General features: G+C 40.4%; 1 protein-coding gene across 1 annotated transcript; it reads right to left on the reverse strand.

Annotated features, from left to right (window-relative positions):
• Positions 1-915: 915 nt before the first annotated feature.
• Positions 916-26991, reverse strand: wsb1 (WD repeat and SOCS box containing 1). Its single transcript, XM_003458323.5, has 9 exons — positions 26582-26991; positions 25091-25259; positions 20395-20678; positions 18847-18978; positions 17456-17556; positions 15369-15541; positions 3608-3721; positions 3011-3118; positions 916-2824 (listed from the first exon to the last, which is right to left on the reverse strand). Exons 1-9 carry the CDS (start codon positions 26619-26621, stop codon positions 2662-2664), a joined length of 1284 nt encoding a protein of 427 aa, XP_003458371.1. The 5' UTR covers positions 26622-26991; the 3' UTR covers positions 916-2661.
• Positions 26992-27338: the final 347 nt, after the last annotated feature.

Genomic DNA, 27338 nt, shown 5'->3' on the forward strand with positions numbered 1-27338 from the left:
AATACCTAAATATTTAATGTTTCCAGATTGTAGTGGGGCAGAAGAAGAATTATGGAAGGAGCAATTAATTGGAAGAACTGTTGATTTTGACCAGTTAATTGAATAATCTGAAACTCTGGAAAACGAGTTTATTAGTGTAATTACCTCAGAAACTTGGTTTGTGAGTTTTGGAGAAAAAGCAACACATCATTTGCATAGAGACTGATTTTATGTTCTACGTTCTTGCATTTTATGCCCTTAATTGTTGTGGCCTGTCTAATTGCTGCTGCTAGTGGTTCAATAAAAATTGCAAACAGTGAAGGGGAGAGTGGGCATCCCGGCCTGGTGCCCCTCAGGAGACAGAAGCTGGAGGATGTTTGGTCATTTGTTCTGACACATGCTGTTGGGGAATTATATAATATTTTTAGCCAGTTTATGAGTTTCCAAAACCAAATTTGCATAAATTTGCAAATAAAAATTTCTAGTTAACGCTTTTTCTGCATCTAGAGATAATATTGTGGTTTCAATGTTTTTACTGCACGAGTAGTCTATTAAATTAAGTAATCTACGTGTATTTGTTGACGAGTGCCTACCTTTTATGAAATCAGTTTGGTCAGGATGAATTAAGAGGGGGGTTGTTTACTTTGCAGATTATTTTGAGATCTACATTTGTAAGGGATATTGGACAATAGCTTGAAGGAAATGCAGGGTCTTTGCCTGGTTTTAGCAGGAGACTAATATTGGCAGAATTCATATTTGATGGTAGTCTGCCATTTTCCTTGATTTCCTGCAACAGTCTGTGGACTACTGGTGCCAGAATTGTCCAGAATTCTTTGAATCCTTTGTTTATGCTGACAGACTTCCGAGATTCATAAAATCATGAAAGTACAGAAAGCTGCAGATGGATGGACTCTTGAAATAATAACCACCAGTACAAAATGTCAAAAAACACCTTTATTGAAATTTTTAAAAAAGAGATTGCAGGAAATTAATACATTCATGTATTTTTGAAATATTTACCGCTTTATACTCCATCTGAGGCAGGAATGTATTTCTCTAATCACAATGGTAACAGCTATATGAACATCATGTAATGCCAACCCACAACGATTCTAAATCCCACTCACACAATTAACACTATCAGAAACACCCCTACCATTTCCACACTAACGAAAGGACAAAACTTTGGCTTTAGCACTGTCAGAGAACTTATTGCCACAAATGATTGACACCTGCTCTATCCACCTTCCTACAAAACACCTGGAGCTCCCATCTCTTCTCACAGACAAACTAAAAAAAAGAAAAAAATGATCAAGAAGATTCTAAAAATGCAGCATCTGTCCAAGTTCAGTGAGTATGAAGGTCTGACAACCACATGGCCCAGAATGGCAGTTGATTGGTTTTGATTACTTTGGATTATTCCAGGTTGCAAAGACTGCTTACTGTAGCTTCTATAAACAGAGTCCATAAGCACAAACAGTCTACATTTGAGCCACAAAAAACATAACGCAAAGATGTGCAGCTGTTTTAAGAAGAACAAGAAAAAAATCAATAAAATACAAATGTTCAACACAAGAAGTAGATATAAAAAGGAGAAAATAAAGGTCACAATTTTGATATGTTTATGGATAAAAGACAGAATCATGTGTTTACACACAAGCACACGCACAATTCTGTCAGATTCTGTAAGTTCAAATACAAATAGTTAAGCAGCAGAGGTGCTGTGCTTTATCTAACACTGGTCTCTGTAACACCCTCAGGCAGGGCACACACTGAAAAAATTTAACCGCACTGTAAACATACTAGGGTGGGTGTGTGAGTAGGTTACACCTGCAAGTTTGAGGAAAAATTAGAATTTTTGCAGTTTACCTAAATGGTATCTGTTGACTTGGACAGAAATATTAAGAGTCATTCAATTTCTTGCCAAGGGATGACTACCAAGATGGTGGATGCTCTATTAGTCAGGTTCTAGCTTGATAGCTTGCATCTTTTACTGACAAATGCTGTCCTTTCATCAGAAATAAAAGCTGCAACAAGTTTTTTAGTGAGCGAGAATGCTAGTTAGTGTAAATACTGTTTCAGAAAAATTCGAAAAACCTGCAAAGAGACCACGACTGCATCATTATTTCCTTAGTATTGATAAGATATAAATAAAGGGCTTCAAGACCCTGCATCCCATACCTTTTCCCTTTAGTTCCCACACCAAAGCAGAAAAGAAAACCTAACATTAAAAGCAAGCCCCACTGCAAAGCCTGTGTTAAATGCAATACCTATTCCAGGTCTGTGGAACTAATGCAGAGCTTAATAATAATGCAGGTGGACAGCTGGAGGCAGCTGGAAGAGCAGCCGAAAATTACGGATAACCACACTGATACAGAGGAGGAGACCTGACAGTCTTGACCTAACAGGTATGGGTGATGTACTGGGCCCTGTACACTCATTTACAAAAGCACTTACAAAAATAAATATGTACAAGATAAGGTAGTGGTGGGCTCTGGCGAAGACGTGGCCCCTGGCGAAGACGTGGCCCTGGGCTTTCAGAAAAACAAACTTTTCTGCTTCCTGTCCCGATCTTCTTAGATTGTTCAGAGTTTTATGAAAAGCTGTTCAGAAAATAAGTGTTTCAATGGTTTCTCAGTATGTTGCCATGACAAATGCAGTCAGATCAGCCAATGCCAAGGATTAGATGACTTTGTAGGTCAGGTAGTCACAGAGTAGTGCAGGAATGGCCAGCGCCTCCACCTGCTGGGTGCTCATCACTCGACGAAGAGCCATTCTGCACATGTGCTGGAGACTGGCAATGCTACGAGGACACTCCCAGAAATGCACGCTACCATCACGAGTCCTAAAACATAAATCAAAAGGAGAAAAAACAGAAAACTGAGCTAATATTTCAAAGAGCTCTAAATGTAGTAAGGTGGTGCAAGGAAGCTGAGAAAAAAATGATGAGGCTTCCTTATCAAAAGTCAGGATGTAGTTTAACTTCAAGTGTGTGTTAACAGAGCATCGCCAGCATGCTGTGGTATCTTACCCAGCAGCAAGGACACTTCCTTGAGCAGAGAAGGCACAGCAGAGGCCATTAGAGACCGAGGCGATCGCCAGAGGAGCCCTTTCCTCAATGCTCCAGAAGCGAACCAGCCTATGCAGAGAGAGAAACAGGAAAAAAAAAAATGTCACAACCTAAACTGCAAAAATCCCTTCAACACTCATGTCTTCTTGGAAGTTTCAAAAGCAAACTGCACCAGACAAGCTTTTCGGCTATGCTCCAGTTATTACATATCAGCCGTGAAAAGAGAACAGAGCCTCTTGAGTGTACAAACATGCTCTCGAGAGGCCCAAAGTCAAACACATGTGGGTTTGTTAAGGCTCAAAATCATGGCTCACTCTAGTTTTGTGTTCTAAAGTACTGCAAATAGACCACTTGCAGCCACTGCTGCTGAAACTGGTCATGCTGATGTGTGAAAAAGATTGTTCTCTTTCATCAAGTGTTTCATGCTTTTTTTCTCTTTGAATCATTCACCAGACAAAAAATGTAAAAAAAAAAAAATCCCTACCAAAACAGATTTTAAGAAGAAATAAAAAGAATGTAAACAAAAAATTAAAATAAAATAAATTACATTAATATTACCTGTCATCTGTAACACTGGCAATGTGTCGGCCATCAGGGCAGAAACTCACAGAGCGAACCCAGCGGTCATTTGCTCCTCCTGCAAAAATGGGTGAAGGAGGCGGGAAGAGGTGGCTGGGAAAAGACAAAAGCAGAAGTTCATAAAGCATCAGTAATATAGCTTTTTCGGTTGAAATTTTAATACTGACGGTTTGGAAAGAAAAATAGTCATAATTTAAAATTTTTCATTTTATATTACTTTTATATATTAACTTTTTAAAGCATATTTACGGGCTTCATTGTGTTCGAATAGTGGAAAAAAGGTAGGAAGCTGGGGAACGAAAACAGTGACTGACATGCAGTAGGTGGCTTCTGGGTGGATTCAAACTCAAGTCAAGTGGTTTAATCAATCAATCAATCTTTATTAGTGTGAATGCTTGAAAAGCATTCACAGTATTGTTGTTGTAATCTTTATTAGTGTGAATGCTTGTAAAAGCATTCACAGTATTGTTGTTGTAATCTTTATTAGTGTGAATGCTTGTAAAAGCATTCACAGTATTGTTGTTGTAATCTTTATTATTAGTGTGAATGCTTGTAAAAGCATTCACAATACTGTGAATGCTTGTAAAAGCATTCACAGTATTGTTCTTCTATTCTTTATTATTATTTCACATTCCGTACGTTTTTTGGACGATAACTCCTTCAAAACCGTTCAACTTAGAAAAACCATTCAAACACCGTTAGATTCCTCTTCTTTTGGAATGGTGTGCTTCTATTTTTCTCATTTTTAACATTTATATTTTTAATTTTATTCAACTTTTTTCAACAAAAATTTCCCATGTATTTCAATGGGGAGACCCTTCAAATTCTCATTCAACTTACTCATTTTTAAACTGTATCTACTTCCACATACGTTGACGTAGATCCACCATTCAAACTTTAAAACGAAGACAAGACATTCAACTATTCAACTTGTATTTATCTTTTCGATATCTATTATACTTTTTCTTCAGTTCCAGTTTAAGTTTCATGATGTTTTTTCACCCGTTTCAGAATTTATAATGGGTGTGTATGGGACGGAATGTTGGGGCTAGAGTGAGACAGCTCAACTGCTAGAGTGAGAGGAGCAAAAAAATTAATCTTAAAATATTCTTTAAAACTGCTGCTGTGTCCACGGTGTTTGCTCTACAAGTATGATTTTACCCTCAAAACATAGCCATCGCTGTCCTCTTTCATCCAATGTGTTTACTATTGTACTAGGTGTTATGGTTCTTTCATAAATGTCACCAAAGCACAGCCTCCTCCCTCCAACTCCTCCATAGACTAATGTTAAAATGTCTCAGAAGGTTCGTTTGAAAACCAGAAGTACAGGCTGTCTTTACACTGTCACCACGTCCATATAATAAACTCCACAGGCATGAAAACTGAGAATTAGGTAGACTGGACATTGCTGTCGCTTACGGTGAAAGAATTGTGTCAATACAAGTTATCGTTTTCATTTGGGAACGATTTGTTTCGGCCTGACTTTTCTGTTCATTTTAAGCAGCAAAAGTGAGGTGCATGTCTGTGTGCGTGTGTATGGAGCCAATGGGTGCAGTCACTATAGCAACCAGGCTCACACCTGCCTGCTTAACGAGCTCTGTCACACTCTGCCAAGATTCATCTTAAACACTTCTCTTTCAACTAATGCTGTGTCCACAGTGTTTGCTCTACAGCCATCATTTTACCCTCAAAACGTCACCATCGTTTTTCTCTTTCCAACACCGTGTCTTTCAAAGTTCAGAGATGTAAACCTTTAAAACTGTGTGGATCCAAGTGGAGGGATCACATTTTAGTCATTCAGTGATTCAAAGAATATGAACTTTTAATATTCATTGAGAGGTTTTCTGACTCTAAATTTTCTTTTCTCATTACTTAGGTTTTTCTAATTTACATTTAAAACATTTTCAGCTATTTTCCAACTTCTTCTCTGTGCTTGTCAGCTTTTAGCAGTTCAGCACTTTTGTTTTCAGGTGCAAATTTCTGTATTTTTCATCTCATTCAACATTTTTAACTTAAAATTCAGCAATTAATTCATTTCAGTGCATACATTCAGATTCAAGCATTCACACTGCAGTTTCTTCAGAAAATGCACTTTCTAGTTAGTGTGAATGCTTGAAAAGCATTCACAGTATAGTTGTTGTAATCTTTATTATTATTATTATTATTATTATTATTATTATTATTATATTTTATTATCTATTCCGTACGTTTTTTGTAGTCCTACTACTTCAAAACCGTTCAACTTAGAAAAACCATTCAAACACCATTAGATTCCTCTTCTTTAGGACATGACTGCTTCTATTTTTCTCATTTTTAACATTTATATTTTTAATTTTATTTAATTTCAGGTGAAAATTTCTGTATTTTTCATCTCATTCAACATTTTTAACTTAAAATTCAGCAATTAATTCTTTTCAGTGCATATATTCAGATTCAAGCATTCACACTGCAGTTTCTTCAGAAAATGCACTTTCTAGTTTATAAAGCACTTTTCATGCAGAAATGTAGCACAAAGTGCTTTACATGGTTAAAAGCAGCCCACCCCACCCTCCAACTCACTCCCCACACTCTCATTAACATAAACGATCATGGATATATACACACACACACTGAAAAGCTGCCTCTCCGTGAGTATGTGTCCCGACTTTAGGAACAATCAAAAGGCCAGTACCAGAGGACCTCAGGGTCCGCGAGGGTTCATATGGTAAAAGCAAATCTGAGAGATAAGAAGGCCCAAGACCATTAAGACATTTAAAAACCAATAAAAGAACTTTAAAATTGATCCTGAAACTAGAGATGGACCGATCCGATATTAAGTATCGGTATCGGTCCGATACTGACGTAAATTACTGGATCGGATATCGGAGAGAAATAAAAAAAATGTAATCCGATCCATTAAATATCAAAAAAAGCACCTCACAAAACTTGAAACACGGCGTAACTTGGCTTATAGCCGTAGCACGTCGGAGCAGTGTGCTCAGTGATAGAGCGGCTGTGTGTATTTGTAGCCTCGCTAGCAATCCAGCATTTCATCTCCGAGGAAGTTATCCCAGAGAGAAGTAAAGCAAGTGTGTAAGTTCATCTCTGAATGTTTGTAAAGCGTACCCACGTTAAGCTTAACTACCGACATATGGAGCGACTGCCTCTTCTCTCTTTCTCCTGCTGCTACTTCAATCGTGAAACTGATTAATGATCAGCTGATCGGCTTTTCTGTCGCGAGTCCGTCTCTCTTCTTTGTTTTTGGCCCACTTTACACCAGAAAGAGGAAACCAGCGGCTGAACAACAGCAGCACGTTTAACCTTGATGAGCTGTCGTTAAAATTTATTTAATATTACTTTCTACACCAGTCTACGTAGCTGACGGCTGGTAACTGTGCAGGGGCGGATCTAGCAAAGTTTAGCCAGGGGGGCCGATAGGGCATTAACAGGGAAAAGGGGGGCACAAAGACAAACTTTTCTTTCTTATTCTCATTTAAAATGTCTAGCTTTTAATAAATAATTATCTGAATCTTACACCCAAAGTTTTAATCTGATGTAAAATGTATACAAGTCCATTACTGTATATAGTAACTGTTAAGTCTAATATACCGTAGTAAGCTATAGTACTTTTTCCTTTGGCATCTGTGCAGTCTGCAATTCTGTAGAAGAAAGATGTTGAATCTAATTATTCTTGAAAAATAATTTATGTCTGTGCATTTTTTTTTTTATTTCCCCCCCCCCTCACACTGCATCAAATTAAAGTTGATTACCTCGATTACGTATTGGGGTGATCGTGGCTCAAGAGTTGGGAGTTCGCCTTGTAATCGGAAGGTTGCCGGTTCGAGCCCTGGCTTGGACAGTCTCGGTCGTTGTGTCCTTGGGCAAGACACTTCCCCCGTTGCCTACTGGTGGAGGTCAGAGGGCCCGGTGGCGCCAGTGTCCAGCAGCCTCGCCTCTGTCAGTGCGCCCCAGGGTGGCTGTGGCTACAATGTAGCTTGCCATCACCAGTGTGTGAATGTGTGTGTGAATGGGTGGATGACTGGATGTGTAAAGCGCTTTGGGGTCCTTAGGGACTAGTAAAGCGCGATACAAATACAGGCCACGTACCATTTTAAGCATCATGAGGTGGGGGGTGGTTCCAATACCAGAATAGGAAGGATGGAGTAGGTTTAAGTTTATTAGATTGATCAGTATTGCTGAACTATGAAATATTTTGGGTGCAGTGTATTTATTACATACAGGTATAACAGAATAGCTTTAGTGTTGTTGTTTATTTAAACTTGAGTATGAACTTATACAAAATGCAGCAAGATATTAAAAAAAACAGTTTTATTGATTAAAAAACACACTATATCGGATTCATATTGGTATCGGCAGATATCCAAATTTATGATATTGGTATCCGTATCGGACATAAAAAAGTGGTATTGTGCCATCTCTACCTGAAACACACGGGGAGCGAATGCAGCGATTCTAAAACCGGTGTAATGTGGGCCTGCCCTCTGGTCTTCGTCAGCACACGAGCTGCAGAGTTTTGTAAAAGTTGTAAAGGTGAAATATTCTTTTTGGGGAGACCAGAGAGCAGGGCATTACAGTAATCAATGCGACTGGTAATAAAAGCATGCATCAACATCTCCGTGTTGGCCTGAGAGAGAATAGGGTGGACTCTGGCTATATTTTTTAGATGATAAAATCCAATTTTGGTTACATGTTTAATATGTGGGATAAAACCAAGCTCAGAGTCAAAAATAACACCCAGGTTTTTCACTTGTAGCGAAGGACATAGTGAAAATGCCTGTAATTTAGACAAGAGTTTCTCTCTCTGAGCCTCAGGACCGATGATTAAAACTTCAGTTTTGTCCTGGTTAAGCTGTAAAACGTTTTCTGCCATCCAAGATCTTATATCTAAAATACAGTTAAAAAGGGCATCCATTGGTCTGGTGTCATCAGGAGACACGGAGATGTACAGCTGAGTGTCATCAGCGTAACTGTGGAAGTTCACTCCATGCGTCCTGATGACACCGCCAAGAGGGAGCATATACAAATTAAAAAGTACAGGGCCTAAAACCGACCCTTGGGGCACACCACATGTCATTTTATGGATCTTAGAGGAGCATGTATCCATACTCACCATAAAAGTTCTGTCTGAGAGATAGGAAGTGAACCAGTTGTGTACAGCACCAGAGAGGCCCACCATGTGTTTCAGTCTGTGTAAAAGAATAGCATGGTCTACTGTATCAAAGGCTGCGCTTAGATCCAGTAGCACCAGGACTGAGAGCTTTTGGGCGTCCCAGTTACATCTAAGATCATTTAAAACCTTTAGGAGAGCAGTCTCTGTGCTGTGGTTCACCCTAAATCCAGACTGAAATATCTCCGGGATCTGTCTATCATTCAAAAAAATCATTAATCTGAGTAAAAACAAGTTTTTTCTAAAATTTTACTTAAAAATGGTAAGTTGGATACAGGTCTGTAATTATTAAAATCATTACAATCCAAATTGCTCTTCTTCAGAAGGGGCCTCACCACCGCCGTTTTAAAGGCAGCAGGGAAGACACCCAACTGAAGAGAGCGATTCATCATATATAAAAGCTCAGCTTCAAAACATCCATAAAGTGTTTTAAAAAGTGAAGAGGGGATTGGATCTAAAAGACATGTGGTGGGTCTCACTGTGGAGAAAACTTTCTTAAGGTTCTCAGCATTAACCAGGACAAAGCTGTCCAGTGTCTCCTCAGGTACAATCGAGCCCTCAGATGTGTTTAAAACCATATCACGAGAAGATAAAATATCACATCTGATGGCGCTGATTTTTCCCCTGAAGTGGTCTGCAAACTGCTCGCAGAGTGAGTCTGTGGGGGTTCTTTGGGAGTTGTTACAATCTGGGTTAAATAAATGATCTATGGTGGAAAAGAGGACCTTGGGATTATTTTTGTTATTACTGATTATTTTGGCGAAGTATGAATTTCTTGAATTCCTTAGTGTATTGTTGTACATTTTAAGTTGCTTGCAAAGTATTTGATGGTTAATTGCATTTTTATTTTTCCTCCATCTCCTTTCTGCTGCCCTGCAATTTCTTTTGAGTTTTTTGACTTCTTTGTTTCTCCAGGGTGATATGTTTTACGTTAATCTTTTTGGTGGTGAGTGGAGCAACGGAGTCAAGGCTTTTCTTCAGTTTGCTGTTAAAATGATTAAAAATAAAATCACAGGGTGCAGGTAAAATCACAGGGGGGCATTCGTCTAAAACCCTGGTAAAATTTGCAGCCACTTCAGAGGTTAGATAGTGCCTCCTCACAGTTCGCACCGAGGTCTCCCGCTGAATAAAACCGGTGATGTTAAAAAAAAACAAACAAACAAACAAAAACAAAAAAACCCACACACACCACACAGTAGTGGTCAGAGACAGCCAAGTCAACAATAGAGGACACACTGGTGGACAGCCCATGGGTGATGACCAGGTCCAGAGTGTGTCCTCTGTTGTGAGTCGGCTGCGTGACGTGCTGGGTAAAATCCATACAGTGAAGAATACATTAAAAGAATTTTTAAACAGAGTCAGATGGATTATCTATGTGCAGGTTAAAATCACCGGTTAAAATTATCATGTTATATTTTGAGTGTATGTTTGTTTAGGTGGTCTATAAATTGTGACAGATAAAACTGGAGGGCTGCTAAAAACAATAGCATGGAATTTTAAAGTGGTAAAATGGTCAAATAAAATTTGTTTGGTGGTGAGTGTGTTGTTGGTTAAAGATGCAGTCCCACCACCTCTTACCACTTCTAATAGAAAAAGAGAAATTAAAATTTGGTGGGGAGGCCTCAGTGAGAACAACTGGTGCATCCGAACCCAGCCATGTTTCAGTTAAAAATAAACAGTCAAGTTTATTATCTAAAATTAAATCATTAATAATAAAAGACTTGTTCAACAGAGAGCGGACATTTAAAAGTGCCATACTGATGGAGACTGGTGGATTTTTGACAGTAGAGTTCAATGGATGTTGACATTTTTGAAGAGGCCGCAGGTTATTGTTTTTGGAGTTACTGGATTTATGATAATTCTGTTGCTCTGTTTGTGATTATGACGGGTATTGTGTTGACTGTGGGAGAGAGAGGTCCGAGTCCAGAGTTTTGTGTATTACTGTTAAAAGTGGAAAAAATATAGGAGCTGGGACCAGGGGCACATCAGTCAGTGGCGGACAGATCAGCAGGTAATGTTGGTTTGGGGTAATGACAGGGCGGTGTGCGGGAGTGCTGTACGCCAAATGCCAAATTGGCGGACAGCAGACGGCGTCCCCAGGCATTGAGGTGGAGCCCGTCTGGCCCAAAAAGATGCTTCCTCTCCCAGAAGGCATCAAAATTGTTAATAAAACCCACACCGTGGGAGACACAGGCGGAGGAAAGCCAGGTGTTAAGGCTGAGCAGCCGGCTGAAACGGCCGCAGGTGGGGGTGGGCCCGGAGATAAAAGCACTCACCTGCAACTGACCAAGGAGGCTGAAGAGTTGGAGGAAGTCCAGCTTCAGCAGCTTGGATTGCTGTTTGGGGATGTCATTGCTACCGATGTGGATGATGAGCCGGTTGGCCTGTGGGTGGGATGCCAGGATGTTAGGAATTCTGTCCACTATGTCGACAACGGTGGCTCCCGGGAACGACAGCGTGAGCGCCCCCCTCATCCGCACGTTCCTGACGATGGAATCCCCGAGGACCAGCGTGGAGAGAAGAGGTGCCACCGGGGGCTGCTGGCCATCTGAGATGCCCGCGCCGCGGCACCGGGGGTGTTCAAATGGAGATGCACCAGCCGGACCGCGTGAGTGACTCCCAGGTAGCCGCGCCGTGGGTCTTCTTTTCCGAGGAGCAGGGGTAAAGCACAGCTCTCCGCGGTGAGTTTGCACCACAGCGTTGGGCTGCCTGCCACGGCTCTGGGGGCGTAGTGGTGGAGATGGCACAGACCTCAGCGACACAGCGGGATGGCGAGGGCTAGCGGCCAGAGGAGGAAAGTCCACAGGATCCAGGACATTGAATTTATTCTCCAGTACTACCGCACCGGAGGGGTGAGGGTGCGAGAGACGGATCCTCCTGGCCCCTCTACAGCCACCGCGCGTCTCAACCACGGTCCATGGTGCTGGTTGGAGTGGAGTGGAGCTGACCAGAGCCTTGGGTTTGGCCCCTAGTTGAAACCAGCAGTTCTCGTCCGTGGCAGAAACACCAGCGACGCAAGTTGAGAGCCTGGGTTGACTGTTGGCGGGATCTTGGGACACAACAGCTGGGTGGTGCACTGTGTCGGCTAGCTCAGCGCTAGTAGCGGTGGTTTGAGCTTTGCCAAGGAGGATCGTGTCAAGTTCGCGTTCAGCCCCCTGGATTTGGTATAACGTGGATATCCTTTGTTCCAGCTCGATCACTTTTTGGCTCAGGTTGATGCAGCTTTCACAACTGGATGTTGAGGTAAGTGGTGCCATTCCGAAATCTCGTACCGGCGACAGCGTCAAAAACAAAAACAAAATCTGCCACTTTAGCTTACGTTAGCTAGTTGTGGCAGTTGCTAGCATGTGTGCATGCAGTCAGGACGCTCCGACACAATGAAAACCAGTTAAATTGTCATTTCAAACATGTGCAGTGGTACAGTACACAGTGAAGCAAGTAGGGCTGTTCGATATAACGATATATATCGGATGAGGATATAAAAACGTCTATCGTTTCATTTTACGCTATCGTTTGTTTCGTGGTGTCTCAAAATAAACTGTTTACGGCAATATTTCTTCATTATTTTGATGGTCACTGTAGTGGCTATATTAATTTCCTAAAGTTCTCTCTTTCTCTTATATTTAATATAACCACACTACAGAAGGACAAGCACTTGTTTTTATGAGTTGTCGTTAGCAACAATGACGGTAAAACCACCTCGTGTCCGCTTGTTTATTTTCCACATAAACCTTTCACAATAAAGCTCAAGATCCTGTTGAGACTTTTCAAAATAAACTGAATCACGTGAAAGATGCAGAGTATTTACGGATGAGAAGCAAAAAAAAGAGCCGTCGGGTGCTAAAAAATAAACCTTAGACTCAAACGTTAGAACAGGCTTTTCCCCGCAGCACGCTGTGTAATAAATACTCACAAAGAAAACGGCGGCCGTTACAACTTATGTCTAAAAATGTATCGTTTCACACATCAGTTAAAACACTCGACTACAGGTACGCGACGCCCAGCTGGAAACACTTCACGCAAGTCGAGCTGCCCAACATTCACAGAATTTACAGAAAATGTTACATTTTTGTGATTTATATCGTTATCGGACGATAGATGTCTTAATATCGGGATATGAGATTTTGGTCATATCGCACAGCCCTAGAAGCAAGACAGCGTTCTTCTAAGACCATGGACAGACAATCAACACAGGACTACATAGAGTGCAGTGTATATTTATTAAAAAAATAAATAAATAAATAAATAAATGCCTTATGCAGGCCTCTGCAAGCCTTAGAGCACATGGTTTGCCTCCTCAACCTAGTTAGCCAACCTTTTGCCCCTTAATTTTATAGAAATCTCAGGGTGGATTCCAACAGTCTACTTTGCTTAGGAACTGTTCCAAGTCCCAAAATGCTAAAGAAACAAGCTTCAATGCTTATTTTATTGCCACCTTTAACATATCATACACTGGAACCAAAGAAGGGGAGAAAATGCCATCCCATGATGCATTGCAATGGACTATCCATTCATGAAAAAAGTGGTGCAGATCATGCAATTGTTAGTTTGCATGTTTACAAACTGCATTTTCCTTTTTCTGAACATCACACTGCTGTACCAAAAACCCCCACTACAGATTAAGGCTGCATGTGATGATGTCGACTATAAAAATTTGTTGACACAGAGTTTTACTGTTGATGCATTATATACTAATACCACGTAAATGCGTTTATGTAACTGCAAAACACTACAGGAAGCTATGGGGGCAGTATCGCCTATTTTGTCTGCCAAGACTGCAGTCAATAGTAATGAAGAAGAACACAGCATGAATGGGAAAACAGGAGGATGGAAGAAAATGGAAGTGAAGACTAAAAATGTGGAAGCATTTCACAGAAAACAAAGCTGAATGCAGACTGTGCAAAGCAGAGCTGTCCCTCGACAACAGCACTGATGCAGTGCGCGAGCGTTTAAAACGGCGGCACCCCCGAGCTGTGATGTCAACTCTGAAAGGGTCAGTTTTAGAGAGCTAAGTTAGTGTGTCGTGTTGATGCCTTGTTTATGCATCAACACATACATAACATAATGCTTAGCAAGGATGATGCTTGCTAAGCAAACACCATTTCAGTTTTGTTAGCCAATGAGTGAATTGTGATAGTAATGTGACAGTAAACCTTATTTTAACAACATTTTAACATTGCACTCAACAACAAACAAATCCTCCCTAACAAAAAAAGTAGCGTTGAGGGCTAAACTGCAATATATTTCTTCACATCAATATAAGTGGGGGTGACACAGGCCGGAAGTGGCCCCCAGGCCGAGATAGCTGGGATAAGTGATGGATGGAGGGAATTTTTAAGTGAGGGGGGAAATGAAGGAGTAAATAAGGGAAAATAAGATGCATTTTTATCGACTATGGGACAGATTTGCTAAGCCAGGTAAGTTATTGTGATCCCGCAATCACAGGGTGATCTAACAGAGCACTAGAATGTATTTACAAAAAATGCAGCCTGTTCCCAGTGAGACAATTCAGCTAAATGAGAAGAGGCTACAGGAGCATAAAGATGCTTTTGAAATAATGGATAACTGATAATCCCTTGGCACTGTGCAAAGGGTTCTGAGAATTGAAATCTAGGTGGGGTAAAGGATGCATCCAGAGGAAACTGCATTATTATAACTATTCCACCATATGAGCCTGAAATCTGTCAGATCACAAGCCATTCCAGTTACTAAGTTATTGTGCTACTTGTGCAAATCTACAGATCACATTTTTTATAGCACAAAGCAACATTCAGGCATTAATCTAACACATTTACACATATTCATTAATAGTAGCGTTGCCACAAACATTTCACTTTTATTCACTACAGAGTCAGGAAAGACAAGTTGCTTGCCGTTTGTGCACTGCTGAGAAAAAGACAGCTGAGTTCAAATAATCTCTGCTTTAAAAATAGCAGCATTATTAAGGAGCAATAAGTGGGGCTCACCTGTCAACACTCAGCGTGAGGACTGAATGAAGAGTTTTAGGACAGAGCCAAACTATTGCCACTACGATCACAACTCAGTCATCCACAGAAAGTTCTAACATACATGTGCTGATAACCTCTCCCGCACAAAACGCAAACTGCGCCTCTTTAGTAAACTCAGTCAAAAGGCAGCTTTGAGCTGCAGCAGATGTAAGTAAATGTGCCCCTAAATCTTCTTTTTGCTTTAAAAGTGGAGTTCTCATTTAAATGACTTGCATAAAACAACATAGTGGTGAATGATCATGTCTCAGTAGCTTTAACACAGCGGACATTTGGCATCACATTGTTAAGGAGACTAGCGTAAAACCGTTCAGATTCTCAGCGCACTCCTCTTCTCTTTTCCTAAGTCCTTATCTCACCTTTCCTTGATCTCAATTAAACCTTATCAATGTCAAGGAAACGAGTTGGGCAAAGCCAATGGTGAGCCTTTTGTTACATATTATCTAAAAGAGATTTAATTTCATTTATTTTAGTTTATTTAGGGCTGCCGCTCAAAACAACAACATTTTGTTTACCAAACAAATGTGTGCTAACATTGAATATCTGTGTTGTTTGGTTTTTTTCTTACCCCAGTTCCAGGAGGATTGTGGCCTTATCGTGGTCCCAGACAATCACTCGGGTGTCATAAGAGGCAGTAGCTAACAATGCTCCATCTGGTGAAAACTCACAGGACACCACATCATGATGATGTCCCTCCAACTTTCGGATCGGCGTGAACTTATCCATGTTCCATAGGAACACCTGCAATAAAGAACGACACATTATAGCCCATGGAATGATTTAGACTGTATGACTATTGATGTGTTATCTTACACTAATTATCACTAGATGCACAAAAAGCAATTAGAAATTAAATTAAAAGGAATTAAATCAGAAAAACAGTTATGCTCAAATTATGCTCAGTGTCACTATAATGCTTTATAACCTTAAACCAGGCAGAAAAAATAAATAGCATAGCCTGGCTAATGTGTAGTGTGCTACACATCAACACTAGGCCAAAATGAACACTTTACCTACAATAACAATAAAAATATCAAACATTTATATAACTGTAAAGCTTCTACAATAGAATTTACATTCATACATCTTTTATTACTTCAGTAAATGAACTAAATGCATACTATTTTAAGAAAAAAGTCTACACAAAAAAGAGAAAATAAAACAAGTAGTAACTTAAGGTAACATAAAGTTACTCCACTGGTTTCCCCTTTCAGAGATTTAGTTCACTGTGTTTACAATAGGCTCGCATCTCCGGCAGAAGCCTACGAAGAGAGACTGCAAGAGAAAAGAATATTTATGGCCAAAGGATCGATACCTCTGGCAGAGTACACATATGCACGCACATGCGATTCGCGCGTGCGCGTGCGCGCGCACGCACACGCACGCACACGCACGCACACGCACACACACACACACACGCAAAAAGTGACAATCTGCATAAGCCTTTTTCTTTTAACGTTAGCCATGGTCAGAATGTTTAGTAATAATGTCTTTGCTTTGTGGCATTTATCACAGGACTGTGCGGGTATGACACTTTTAGGGCCTGCCACTGACTGACTATAAGAAACTACAAATGATGTTGGTTGTTAAAACACAAGTTAATGGTCAATAGAAACACAGCTTACAATCTAATGGTACTGTTTAATCTTTTGGGTTATTGTTCTTCTTTTGTAGTCGTTTTTCAGTTAAAAGAAACAATATTTTTCACAGCTGAATTCCTAAGATGATGGCAGACAAGTTGAGATTAAAAAAAAAAAAAAGAGCATAAAGTATTGCTGCTCCATTTTATTTATTTAGCCATGGCAGTGCATGTGTTTTTGGGTGGGGGGTGGATCATCGGGCCACCGGTTACATGACAGTTTTAAAACTACAATTAATAAAGTAAATAGAGCAACTGCGACAGTAGAAGTAGACAGACACGGAGCAGCACCTACGTACAGAATGACCTTGCAGGTCAGGATGCCAGGCTGCCCCTGGCCAGGCCTTTGGGCATTGCGCACTGTGCGTCCATGGTTTACACCAGCTGCTCAAAATGTCAGCGCAGCGCTCCTTTCAAAACCAATCACACACTGAGTTTTACCACCACCTGTGACAAGGAGAGTAAGACACACACTGTAGGGACATAAAACCTAACAAAACTATCACCACGTTAAGAGTAATCTAGGTTTGTGATACTACGGATAAGGTTAGCCCAAGCTGGCCAGTCTATGGAACTGCTATTCAGCAACATGTTTGCCTTCTAAATGATTTACAATGATTTCGAATTTTTTTTAAATGAAAAAAGTATTTTTGGGGCAATTTATGTTTAAGTTAAAACATTCCCTTGTATTAAATAGGTTTTTGTTTTGGCTCCCCCACTTCCATGTCCATACTGAAAGATTAACTTCAGCTATATAACATTCATAAAAACAATTGTCTGCTTCATACTTCATGCATACTTCAGAACAAAATCCCTTTTTCACAGCATACAAAAGCCAAACAGAATCTAGATCCAAGCACTTGACTGTTGACACCGAGCACAGTTTATATTAAAGGTAGAAAAAGAGGGTATGGGTTCTAACTGAGGTTTGATTGAGCATAACTGATCACAAGCAACTGCACAAAGATTAGCTAGGACACTCAAAAACATGAGTACAAAGGAACTTGTTTACGCACCGACTTTCCTGCACCAACCGAGCACAGAATGGAAGAGTCAGGGGAGAAGGCGCTGCAGTACACCCAGTTCTGATGGCCCCTCAAAACTTTCACCATATTACCTACAAGAGAAAATGACCAGGGTCTTTACTCTCAGTGCTACATTTCTGTCACAACCTATATGTCAGTCTTACATTTGGATCATGTTTATATTGTTTTCGTTTGTTTTAATCAATATTTAAGCAGGATATTTAGTTTCCCGTGAAGACAGTGATTAGAAATAACTGGTCACTATATTTATGAACCACTGCCGTGTTAAGAGTTCAGTGTTAGCTGCATATTTGCTAAAATTGCTGCTACTTATCTACTTAAAACTAAGCAATTGATCTTTTCACGACACTTATTTATACTGCACTTTTATTTTGTGATATTACCTAGTTGCATTAATTTTTAACTGACACAATTTATGGAAGGATTCGGGGTTCTGGGGTTGCATCCAAGGTTCACATGATCTGCAAATACTCTCTGGGCAGCATGTGGTTAGTTTTTTAAGTGGAATTCATAGTTCAACAGGGGTAGCGTTCTGGGATTGGGCCTGCAAAGAGCTCTGTTGTCAGATAGAGGCAGTTTACAAAGTTTGTGGTAGAACTGGTCTATGGGTCACGCTTGCTTGTGTTATTGTTGGTCTGCCAGCCAGCTGCAGAGAAGAGCAAAGTTACAACATACAAAGTGCTGATGTGAAAAAGTGTTAAAAACAATGGAAAGTGCTTACTGCAGCCAGTTTTGCTTTTTGCAATTCCTCCATTCCTAGAGAACTCTGTTATCGCTTTCCTTTTTTTATTCTGGCCCACTTGTCAACCAATAACCAGACACAGAGGTCACATGTATCCAGTGAACGCAGCTAGGACTTTAGAAAACTGCACAGGATGTCTGCTGTGTGTGAAAACCCATCTCTGCTAACTATCTAAACAGCAGTATGAATGCAAACAGACGCATTGTTTGACATAAATTAATCTTGAAGCAGCACTTGGGTAATACATGGAACTAAGACTCGTGTTTGTCAGGTTGCATTTTCTCAACATTAAAATGATAATAATAATAATGATAATAATAATGATACTACTACTACTACTACTAATAATAATAATAATAGCAATAACAATAACAATAATAATAATAATAATAATAATAATAATAATAATAATAAGGACTATATCACTTCACTTCTTCATTGTGAACTCAGTGTAACTGTAAACACTGTTTGCTTTTCTGGTTTTTAAGACCCGAGGCCTTGTATTTCAACTGTGAATAGCATGCTCTCAGTTAAGAAATGAAGCTATTACTTCTTTGAACTGGAAAGAAAAGCAAAGAATAAGGTTGGGTTAAAAGTCAAAAACAGCTCATCCACTTACCATCATCTTTGAGATCCCATACACGAAGGGTCTTATCTCTGGATGCTGACACCAGCATCAGACTGCCATCAGGAGCAAAAGTTAAGTCTCGCACTACATCTGTATGATCCATCAGATTCAGCAACAGTTTTCCTACAGAAAGCAAACCACCGAAAGTAGATTAAAAGAAATGTCAGTCGTCACAGGCAACGACACAATTTCAGGTCTAAAGCTCCAGCTTTGCTTGTTTCAGGGACGAAAACCAAAAGGGTAAAAATGAAAGAAAAACAGATTTTAATTGCCAACTGAAAATTTAAAAAAAAATTCACTTGTGTTGCAGATAACAATGGTAGGAATAATCACGGACATAAGGTGCTAATTTGAGGAACAACCCTCAACTAGATTTTCTTTTGGAGCATTTAGCCCTAGGGGTTGGGTGGGATGGAGAGACTGCTGATTTCTCATGGTGCCTCCAAAGTGACAACATTTGTTTTGTTTTGTTTTTTTTAAAAATAAGAACACAAAATCCACAGAAGCCACACTTTAATCAGATAAATACTTTCAGAAATTTTGTTAGTTCACTGCAAAGTCAAACTATATCTACAAACCAAATATCAAAAAGAAAATATCAAAAAAAGTCTCTAAGGGACTGTTGTTTCATGGCATTTTAGACTCCAAGGTAAAAATCCTATAATAATACAGAGAAAATTTGATGGCGGCATTGATGAAACTGGGATGGGGGTATCAAAAGGGACAGGAAAATTAGTGGCACAACAAGGAAACAGCTAGAGAAACATTTACCAATTAATAAGCTTAACTGGCAACATTGTGTGCCCCAGACTAAAGACAGGGACCATCTGGCTGGTTATCAGTGATCAGTTTTCTGACAGTATGGGGGCACACTAGTGCCTATGGAATTGGCAACTTGCACATCTGGAAAGACCATTAATGCTGAAAGTATAAACATGTTTAACAGAAACATATGCTTCCATCTAGAAAACATCTTTTCCAGGAAAGGCATAGCATATTTCATCAAGGTAATGCTAAAGCTATTAAAACAGCATGGGTTTGTAAGCAGAAGAGGCTAAGTGCTGAACTGGCCTGCCTGGAGTCCAGATCTTTGGCTAACTAAAAACTAATCATGCATATCATGAAACAAAAAAAAAAAAAAAGTCAAAGACGCAGAACTGTTGAGTGGAGAGAATCCTGTATTAGACAAAAATGAGACAACAATCCTCTCCCAAAAGTCCAGCAACTGGTCGCCTCAGTTTCCAGATGCTTATGGACTGTTAAAAGAAGGAACTTGTGAAGTTGTAAACATGAACCTACCGCTGACTTTATTTAATGTGTTGCTGCCATTAAATTCAAAATGACAAGATTTTTTTCTTCTTCAAATAGTACAGTTTCTCAGTTTAAATCTTTGATATATTTTCTATGTACTAATGCAAATAAAATGCCCGACATTTGCAGTTGGGTTGGATTATATTTCATAGATTCAATTATCTAACAAGATTATCAACTGGTGAAGCTGAAGAGAGCTACTTCTAATTACTGATGATGTGTTCTCACCAGTGTAAACATCCCAAATCTTGATGCGACCATTGTTGAGGCCTGTTGCCAGGAGCAACTGATCCTGTCCAAACTTGAAGCGATGCCACTCAATGTTGACACAGCGGCTGTGCTTTTCTGGTACTGAGGAACCAAAGGCCAATCCCCAGACAATATCACCACAATCTATGGTGTGTTCCGGGGGCTGGCCTGCCGCTGGGACTACTTGACCACCATCGCTGCTCTGACGAGACAAATGCCGAGGGCTCAAGGCATTGGTACCCTCTTCTCCATGGCCCACTGAACTACAGCAAAAAAAAGAGTGGAGAAAGAAGGATGTCAATTATGGAACATGGTCAAAGAAAGGAAATGGAAAAAAGCTAATACAAGTCTAAAACATATAGCCTAACTCTGGTAGATGTTTCCATTAGAGCTGCAATGATTCAGAGTAACTCGAATAACTTGATTATGAGAAATCATCGATGCAAAAATTCCTTTCATGAAGTTTTATTTTAATCCATACAACCAATGTACCATGAGCACAGTGTGACATATCACATGTGTAGCAGCCTTGATTTGATGGTGGGATGGAGGCAATTGCTCTTGGGTATACATGTGTTTTGTTTCATATAATTCAGACCATTTTCCTTTATGTCCTTCCATGTCAGGAAGGCCCAATTTTTAAAGGGAAGATTGACTGCAGTCAATCTACTGCAGATGTCAAGAGATCTTAGTTTCCTTAACAAAAACAGGTGACACACTCCCTTTTTGTATAGTTCATCTATATTCAGGAACCAGTCCAGTTTGTTTATCTCGGTGTAAAACCACCCCAAAAACTTTCACAGGGTAAAGGAGGAGGCCTGAATTTTTAAAAATCTACTATTATTTCCTTGGCTAGGCTCAACTGATGGAGCTGGTTGCCTTGGTGGTGGAGCTTCCGGCAGGCACCACCCAGTGTGACCGCTGCCACCGGCCCGCCAGATTGGACACAGCGGTAACCCTGGCAGAGGACCATCTACCGGCCCGGCCAATGGGAGTCGCTGGGGCTGCTGCATTCGTCACCACAGCGGCTGGTGGAAGCAGAGCAACGGCCACTTTCTCCAACTAACCTAATCTCCTCTGCTGTCTCTCCCCAGGGCTTGGCAGCTTCGGGTGCTGCACCTCACCACGTTGATGGTGGAGTGCTGGAGGTACAGGGAGCTGGGACACTTCCACTGCCCTCAGATAGAAAATGGTCAGCTGTTCCGTTTCACTGGCCCTCCGACTCCCTCCCCTGGCCCAAGAGAGACTTACTGCGTACTGGTAAGGTGCCAAAGAGGTATACACCAGGCTATGGTTCATAAATATCCTATGGTACCAGTGGAAATTGTATATATGGGCAAAAATTATAGACTGAATGCTACGGTTAGTTCACACCTGATGCACCCATTGATTTTGAGAATGAACTGGCCTGGTTTCAGTAGGCTCATAGGGCAGTGTGTAGGGGTGTGTTCACGACCGGTAGGGACACAGGTCTTTGCTGATCTCAGCGGTGACATGAGATCGTCCGACGTGGACTCTGGGGAGGAGGAAATGGCAGGGCCTTCATGGGAGACCCTGCCAGCTCCAGCATTTAGCTCCAGTGAAGGTGGAGCTGGTGAACCAGCTGGCTGTTCCAAAAGCACCTTTGCAGTGTCACAGCGCACTTGTCCTGCAAAGAGTGTGGTACATGCACTGTTTCAGGTCATCTCTTGAGTCGGGATGCCGAAAAAGATACCGACTGACCATGGCACATTGTTTATGTCTAGGACACTAAAAGAGGTGTACGAATTACTGGCCAGTAAATCTGTTCAGACCAGAGTCTACCACCCTCAGACAGGCGGGTTGATAGAGCAGCTGAATAAGCCTTTGAAATCCATGACTCCTAAGATCACATATGACGATGAATGCAATTGGGGCCGCTGGCTGGACCCTCTGTTGTTTACAGTGCTGGAGTTCCCCAGGACTCCATGGGATTGTCTCCCTTTGAATTTCTGCTCAGCAGAAAGCCACATGGGGTGTTGGACCTAAATAAAGAAAACTGTGAAGAAGGTCCAAACCCTGCTAAGAATGAAATTCAGTACATTCTGGACTTGAGCACAACACACACTGGGGGGAGGTTATCTGAGAAAATGTGCTCTGAGCCCAAGAACATCAGCAGCGCCTGTAGAACAGAGAGGATAGACTCAGAAAACTTTCACTGGGAGAAAGTTCTTGTTTTACACCCTTCTTTTAGCTCAAAGTTACTCGCCACGTGTCAAGGATCCTACATGGTCACACCCTATGTGATAAAATCCAACAAAAATAAAAGTTTGCTCAAAGATCAGAGTTACCAGACCAGTTGAAGCGCATGTTCCAGAATCTATAGATTACAAGTACAATATTTTCAAAACAAATAGGAAAACGACTGAATTTGGCAAAAAAAAAAAAAAAAAAAAAAAAATCATGAGGATATACATTTCTTCAGGTTGACTTAGACGTTCTGTAAAACAGTTTAAACTTGTACACAGTCTCCATTGATCTAATGACAAGTTATCAAAAGTTCAAAGACATCCTACATGTAACCAATGCAGAGGGGTTCCAGTCACACTATTGCATCTTTGTTATGTCCAAAACTACATAGAATTTTTGGAATTCCAAGACCCTAACCTGTCATTCACTGCATCATTAAAAGCAAAATAATACAATTTGTAAGGTGCCTTTGACTGTCTTGAAGGGCATTTACAATAAAATGTGATCAAAGCAGACTTCTTAGGAATCTATTTTGTTAATATAATATTTATAATATTGATTCTCTCATTAAACAAAGAATTTTGTTTGCTACTGCATGGAAATGAAAAATTTTCCTAGTGGAGAAAATTTAGTATCGGCTACAGAAATGTAATGCCACATTGACTTTTCCGCTTTCTTCTAATAGTGGCATTTAGAGCAGACTAGCAGCAACCCAGGCGCATTGCTGCCCACGACAGGTCAGGAGTGTAAACTGAACACAATTTTTTCTGTTCAAATTTAAACCCGCCACGATGGCTTGTGCATTGTTCCAATTCATAAATTTACCCCCATTTGGCCAGTGGCGGGAGCTAATTTCCACCCCTGCATGTGGTAAGTATGCATGTGGTAAATCTATTGAAGAAAAAAAGAAATATGAATTTTGCCAAAAGACAGTTTTCACTGTGTACCATCTCTACACTGGAATCTGCTCTGTAAAACGGAAAACATAATACATTCTTGTATGCATCTTGCGTTTGGAGTCTCCTCTTCACTGCCTCTGAAGCTCCGTTAAGTTTAGTTCAGCTCAGCCGTTTCAATAAAACACCAATATTGCTGTAGAGCAGGAATATGTGGGGCTTGGCTCTAAAGACTGCATGAAAAAAATTACATAACAGAGCCAAAGTTTTGGCACCATGCTTGCAGTTTTGAGTCATTGAGATTTGCAATTGAGATTGCAAGCAGTTGCACAGTAATTCAGTGTGCAGCACCCTCAACCTCTGGGTGACTGCCTACTTACAATCAGTTCCAGATAGAAAATCAAGTGTTATCACGCCAACTATTGATTACTCATTGTCACAGAGGCTGCTGTCCTCCTTTTCCTCTAGTGTCACTAAGGCCCAACCAGCCACAGCCCTGATGTCCGGGAACAAAAGGCACTTCTTTCTAAAGATAACTTCAACATGTGGCTCAGAGTCACAAGACCCTGGTAAGCGGAAAAAGACCCCATTAAGCAGAGAGTGATCTGGTAATTCAAGCCACGTGTTCTCGGCACTGACAAATACATCTGATCTTTCAGCTTGAGGTTGGCAGAGACTGATTCAGAGGACAATTAAACAGCTAGAAAGGATACAGAGTTTATGTGTATGTAATCATGTAAAACTCATTCTGCTCTCCACTCTGCAACACAAAACAGCAGCTCATGCACCAATGTAATACTAATGACCAAATTCAGCTGCCTGTTAATCTTAAGAATTTGCACATTTACACAATACCAGCCATTTGTTACTTAAAAGCAGTTTTCAACATGGAGGAGGAGCAGCTCTAACTGTGAGCCCCTCCCGCATGGCTGAGCTCCTCACCCCATCTCTAAAGGAGAGGCCAGCCACCCTTCGGAGAAAGCTCATTTCCACCACTTGTATACACAATGTACTACGCACCGGAAAGTGTCCGCATCACTTTATCCGCAGCCCCAATCTGTCTGTTGATCTATCGGTCCCCTCTCGAATAAGACCACGAGATACTTGAATTCCTCCACTTGGGGCAGCAACTTATCCCTGACCTGAAGTGGGCACTCCACTCTTGTCTGGCTGAGGACCATGGCCTCAAACTTAGAGGTCCCAATTCCCATTCCTGCTGCTTCCATATGAATGTCAAAATTAAATCAAACCCCCCCCAAAAGCAGCCCCCACAATGGTAAATACTCTGTTGTATGAGATAGCACAAAAATTAAATTGTAATCCAATCAAAAATTAATTAAAATATTATCCTAAAAGCCTCAATGTCTCATTTTCCTTCCATAAATTTGAAGATTTTTATAATTAGTTGGTTTTTTTTTTTAAAGAAGCAAAGCAACAACACAGAAAACATGTACTCCATTACCATAAAAAAAAAAAAAAAAAAAAAAAAAACAGCCACACATACTACGAAGTTATGCTAGTGATATAAAAAGGTGCTAGGTCCTAGGGGGGGGGAAAGAAAAGAAACTTACAAGCTGTCCAGGCATTTCGTCCAAGGGATAAGCCTGACAATGCGATGCCCCTGAGACCAAGCAAAGTAGGAACCATTGGGTGCAAAGGCCACTGTCCAAGCCTCACGCCCAGACTTCTGGTCAAAGGGAGCAACAGGCACCAGGAGTTCGCCAATGAACTTTGCCTTACCTGGAAAAAGCAATAACAAAACTTTTTTTTAAGCTACATTCTGTAAGAAACTGAATATGTGTCCTTTTTCAGCCCAAATAATACACACATAAAAGTAACCTCTTTATCTGGCACGCAGCCAGTTTGTTCACTGGTGTGGATATCTGATTGGCTAATGTGCAAACCATACCATTTGTATAACAGTGGGGGTGGGGGGCATAGCAAAGGAAAGTTATATTCTCTCAGCTATAATGGACTATACACTGATATATGAACTGTCTACAATTAACCTCGGCAGATCCACTATTAACTTTTTCCAAGTCCATTTCTACAGGATATCAAAGTCTACGTGGCAAAGTAACCTTTGGTTAGCATAAGTCTTAAATTCCGGATACACAACATACTGGCAGTTTCATAACTGCATTCTTCACATAGCGCACAAAATGGAATCTTTGTGCAGAAACATAGGTCAGGTCAGGTCTACATATATATATATATATATATATATATATATATATATATATATATATATATATATACACACATACATACATATGTGTGTTACTTGGTAAGACCAATATAAGTTAATGTCAACACACTTTTGCAACAAGTACAATAAGAGCAACAATAAAACAAATACTGCATTCTGTACATGAGTGAGTAGATAAATATAACCCCGAAAACGTCTATACAGTTATGAAGGTTGTCTTTTTGGGTGCAACAATGTGTGAGGGTACGTGCATTAAGTAAACCACTAAAGGCCTACATGGGGCTGACGTTTATCAACTCTGATTTTAGGATTAGTACCCAACTACGGTTATAGCTAATAAATAAGCAATACATAAAAGTAATACAGTGAATATGCCAAAGCTACAAGTTCTGTTTATTAACCATGCAACGCTGGCGTGCAAGCACGCACGTACATCCCTGGGCGGCTATGGTTCTCGCTGTTGTAGGAAGAATGCTCTCAGCCAGTGTTTGTATCAGCAAACCAGCAACACGGAAACGCCACATTAACGTATCGTGGAAATGCATCAAAATAACCAACCGCACTGAGCTAATATAACAGCAGGGATACATACGTGTATAAACCCAAGAAACACCGACAAATAAACGACATCTCTTAACTTAATTAAACTTTGCTTTAACGATTTAAGCTAAGTAGCCACTGATCCGACATCTTATTTAGTAATAATGTTTTGAAAGGCCACATAGTCTGGTGGAAACAAAAAAAGTTTTACAATTTGGCATTAGATTAAAAGCACTACGATTGAAATGCCAGGACATCGTTCAGCGTTCTCACCTGCATTCACAAAAACAATACATGTAAAATTTTTACTTACCTATATCATTTTCGTTCACAGAGTCTGGGAAGCTTGCCATCTAAATAAGGGCACAGACCTAAGAAAAAGTCGGACACGCACTATGAAACAAAGATATTTGACAGAAATCTGGGTGCGGATTTATACGGCGAATTTTTCGTTAAAAACGTATGCTAAATTCGGTTAAATCCCTCCGCCAAGCTTCACGTCTGGGGTGGAAAATACAATCTTCGTTTGGCGCGTCTTTTTACTTGAGTCTTTCGGAAGTAGACGTTATCTTTAAGTCTACAATTATATTGATAGTGTTTAACACGTTGTCCTATTAAAAACTATATAACTCGCTACGCTTTAGATTTCTTACGATCCGTAAAAATACAATGGCTGCCAACTGAACGGTACAAAGGCTGAATAACGCCGTAGGAGGGGTTTTCATACTACGTCAGCACAGTTGCCATGGCAATTTAGCCCCCCGCCCCCACCTTTTTGTCTGACGTGTTCTACGCATCCCAGTCATTTGACGCTGCTGTCGGCAACTAAACAAAATGGCGCATCTCCGCAACGAGCTGATGGAACACTTTTTTTCATGTTTATGTCACAATTGACGCCACTAAGAGAAAGCTTCAGTTTACCAGTATATTTTTAAGAATGACAATGTTGTTTTCAATTCAATTCATTTCGTCTTTTTTATTTATATAGCACCAAATCTCAATAACAGTTGCCTCAAGACAAATATCTTACAGCAATACAGAGAAAACACTAACAATCACATTATCCCCTA

Source organism: Oreochromis niloticus, linkage group LG14 (genome assembly GCF_001858045.2).
Source record: "Oreochromis niloticus isolate F11D_XX linkage group LG14, O_niloticus_UMD_NMBU, whole genome shotgun sequence".
In the NCBI taxonomy this organism is placed as follows: Eukaryota; Metazoa; Chordata; class Actinopteri; order Cichliformes; family Cichlidae; genus Oreochromis; species Oreochromis niloticus.

Bases quoted from the DNA above. Each gene is read 5' to 3' on its own strand.
- wsb1 (XM_003458323.5), bottom strand. From the start codon at position 26,621: ATGGCAAGCTTCCCAGACTCTGTGAACGAAAATGATATAG. The intron at 3,722-15,368 runs GTAAGAAAAAAA...GTCTTTTCCCAG, and splicing joins ACAATCCTCCTGGAACTGGG to CCACCTCTTCCCGCCTCCTT. The intron at 3,119-3,607 runs GTAATATTAATG...CTCTCTGCATAG, and splicing joins GCCAGTGTTACAGATGACAG to GCTGGTTCGCTTCTGGAGCA.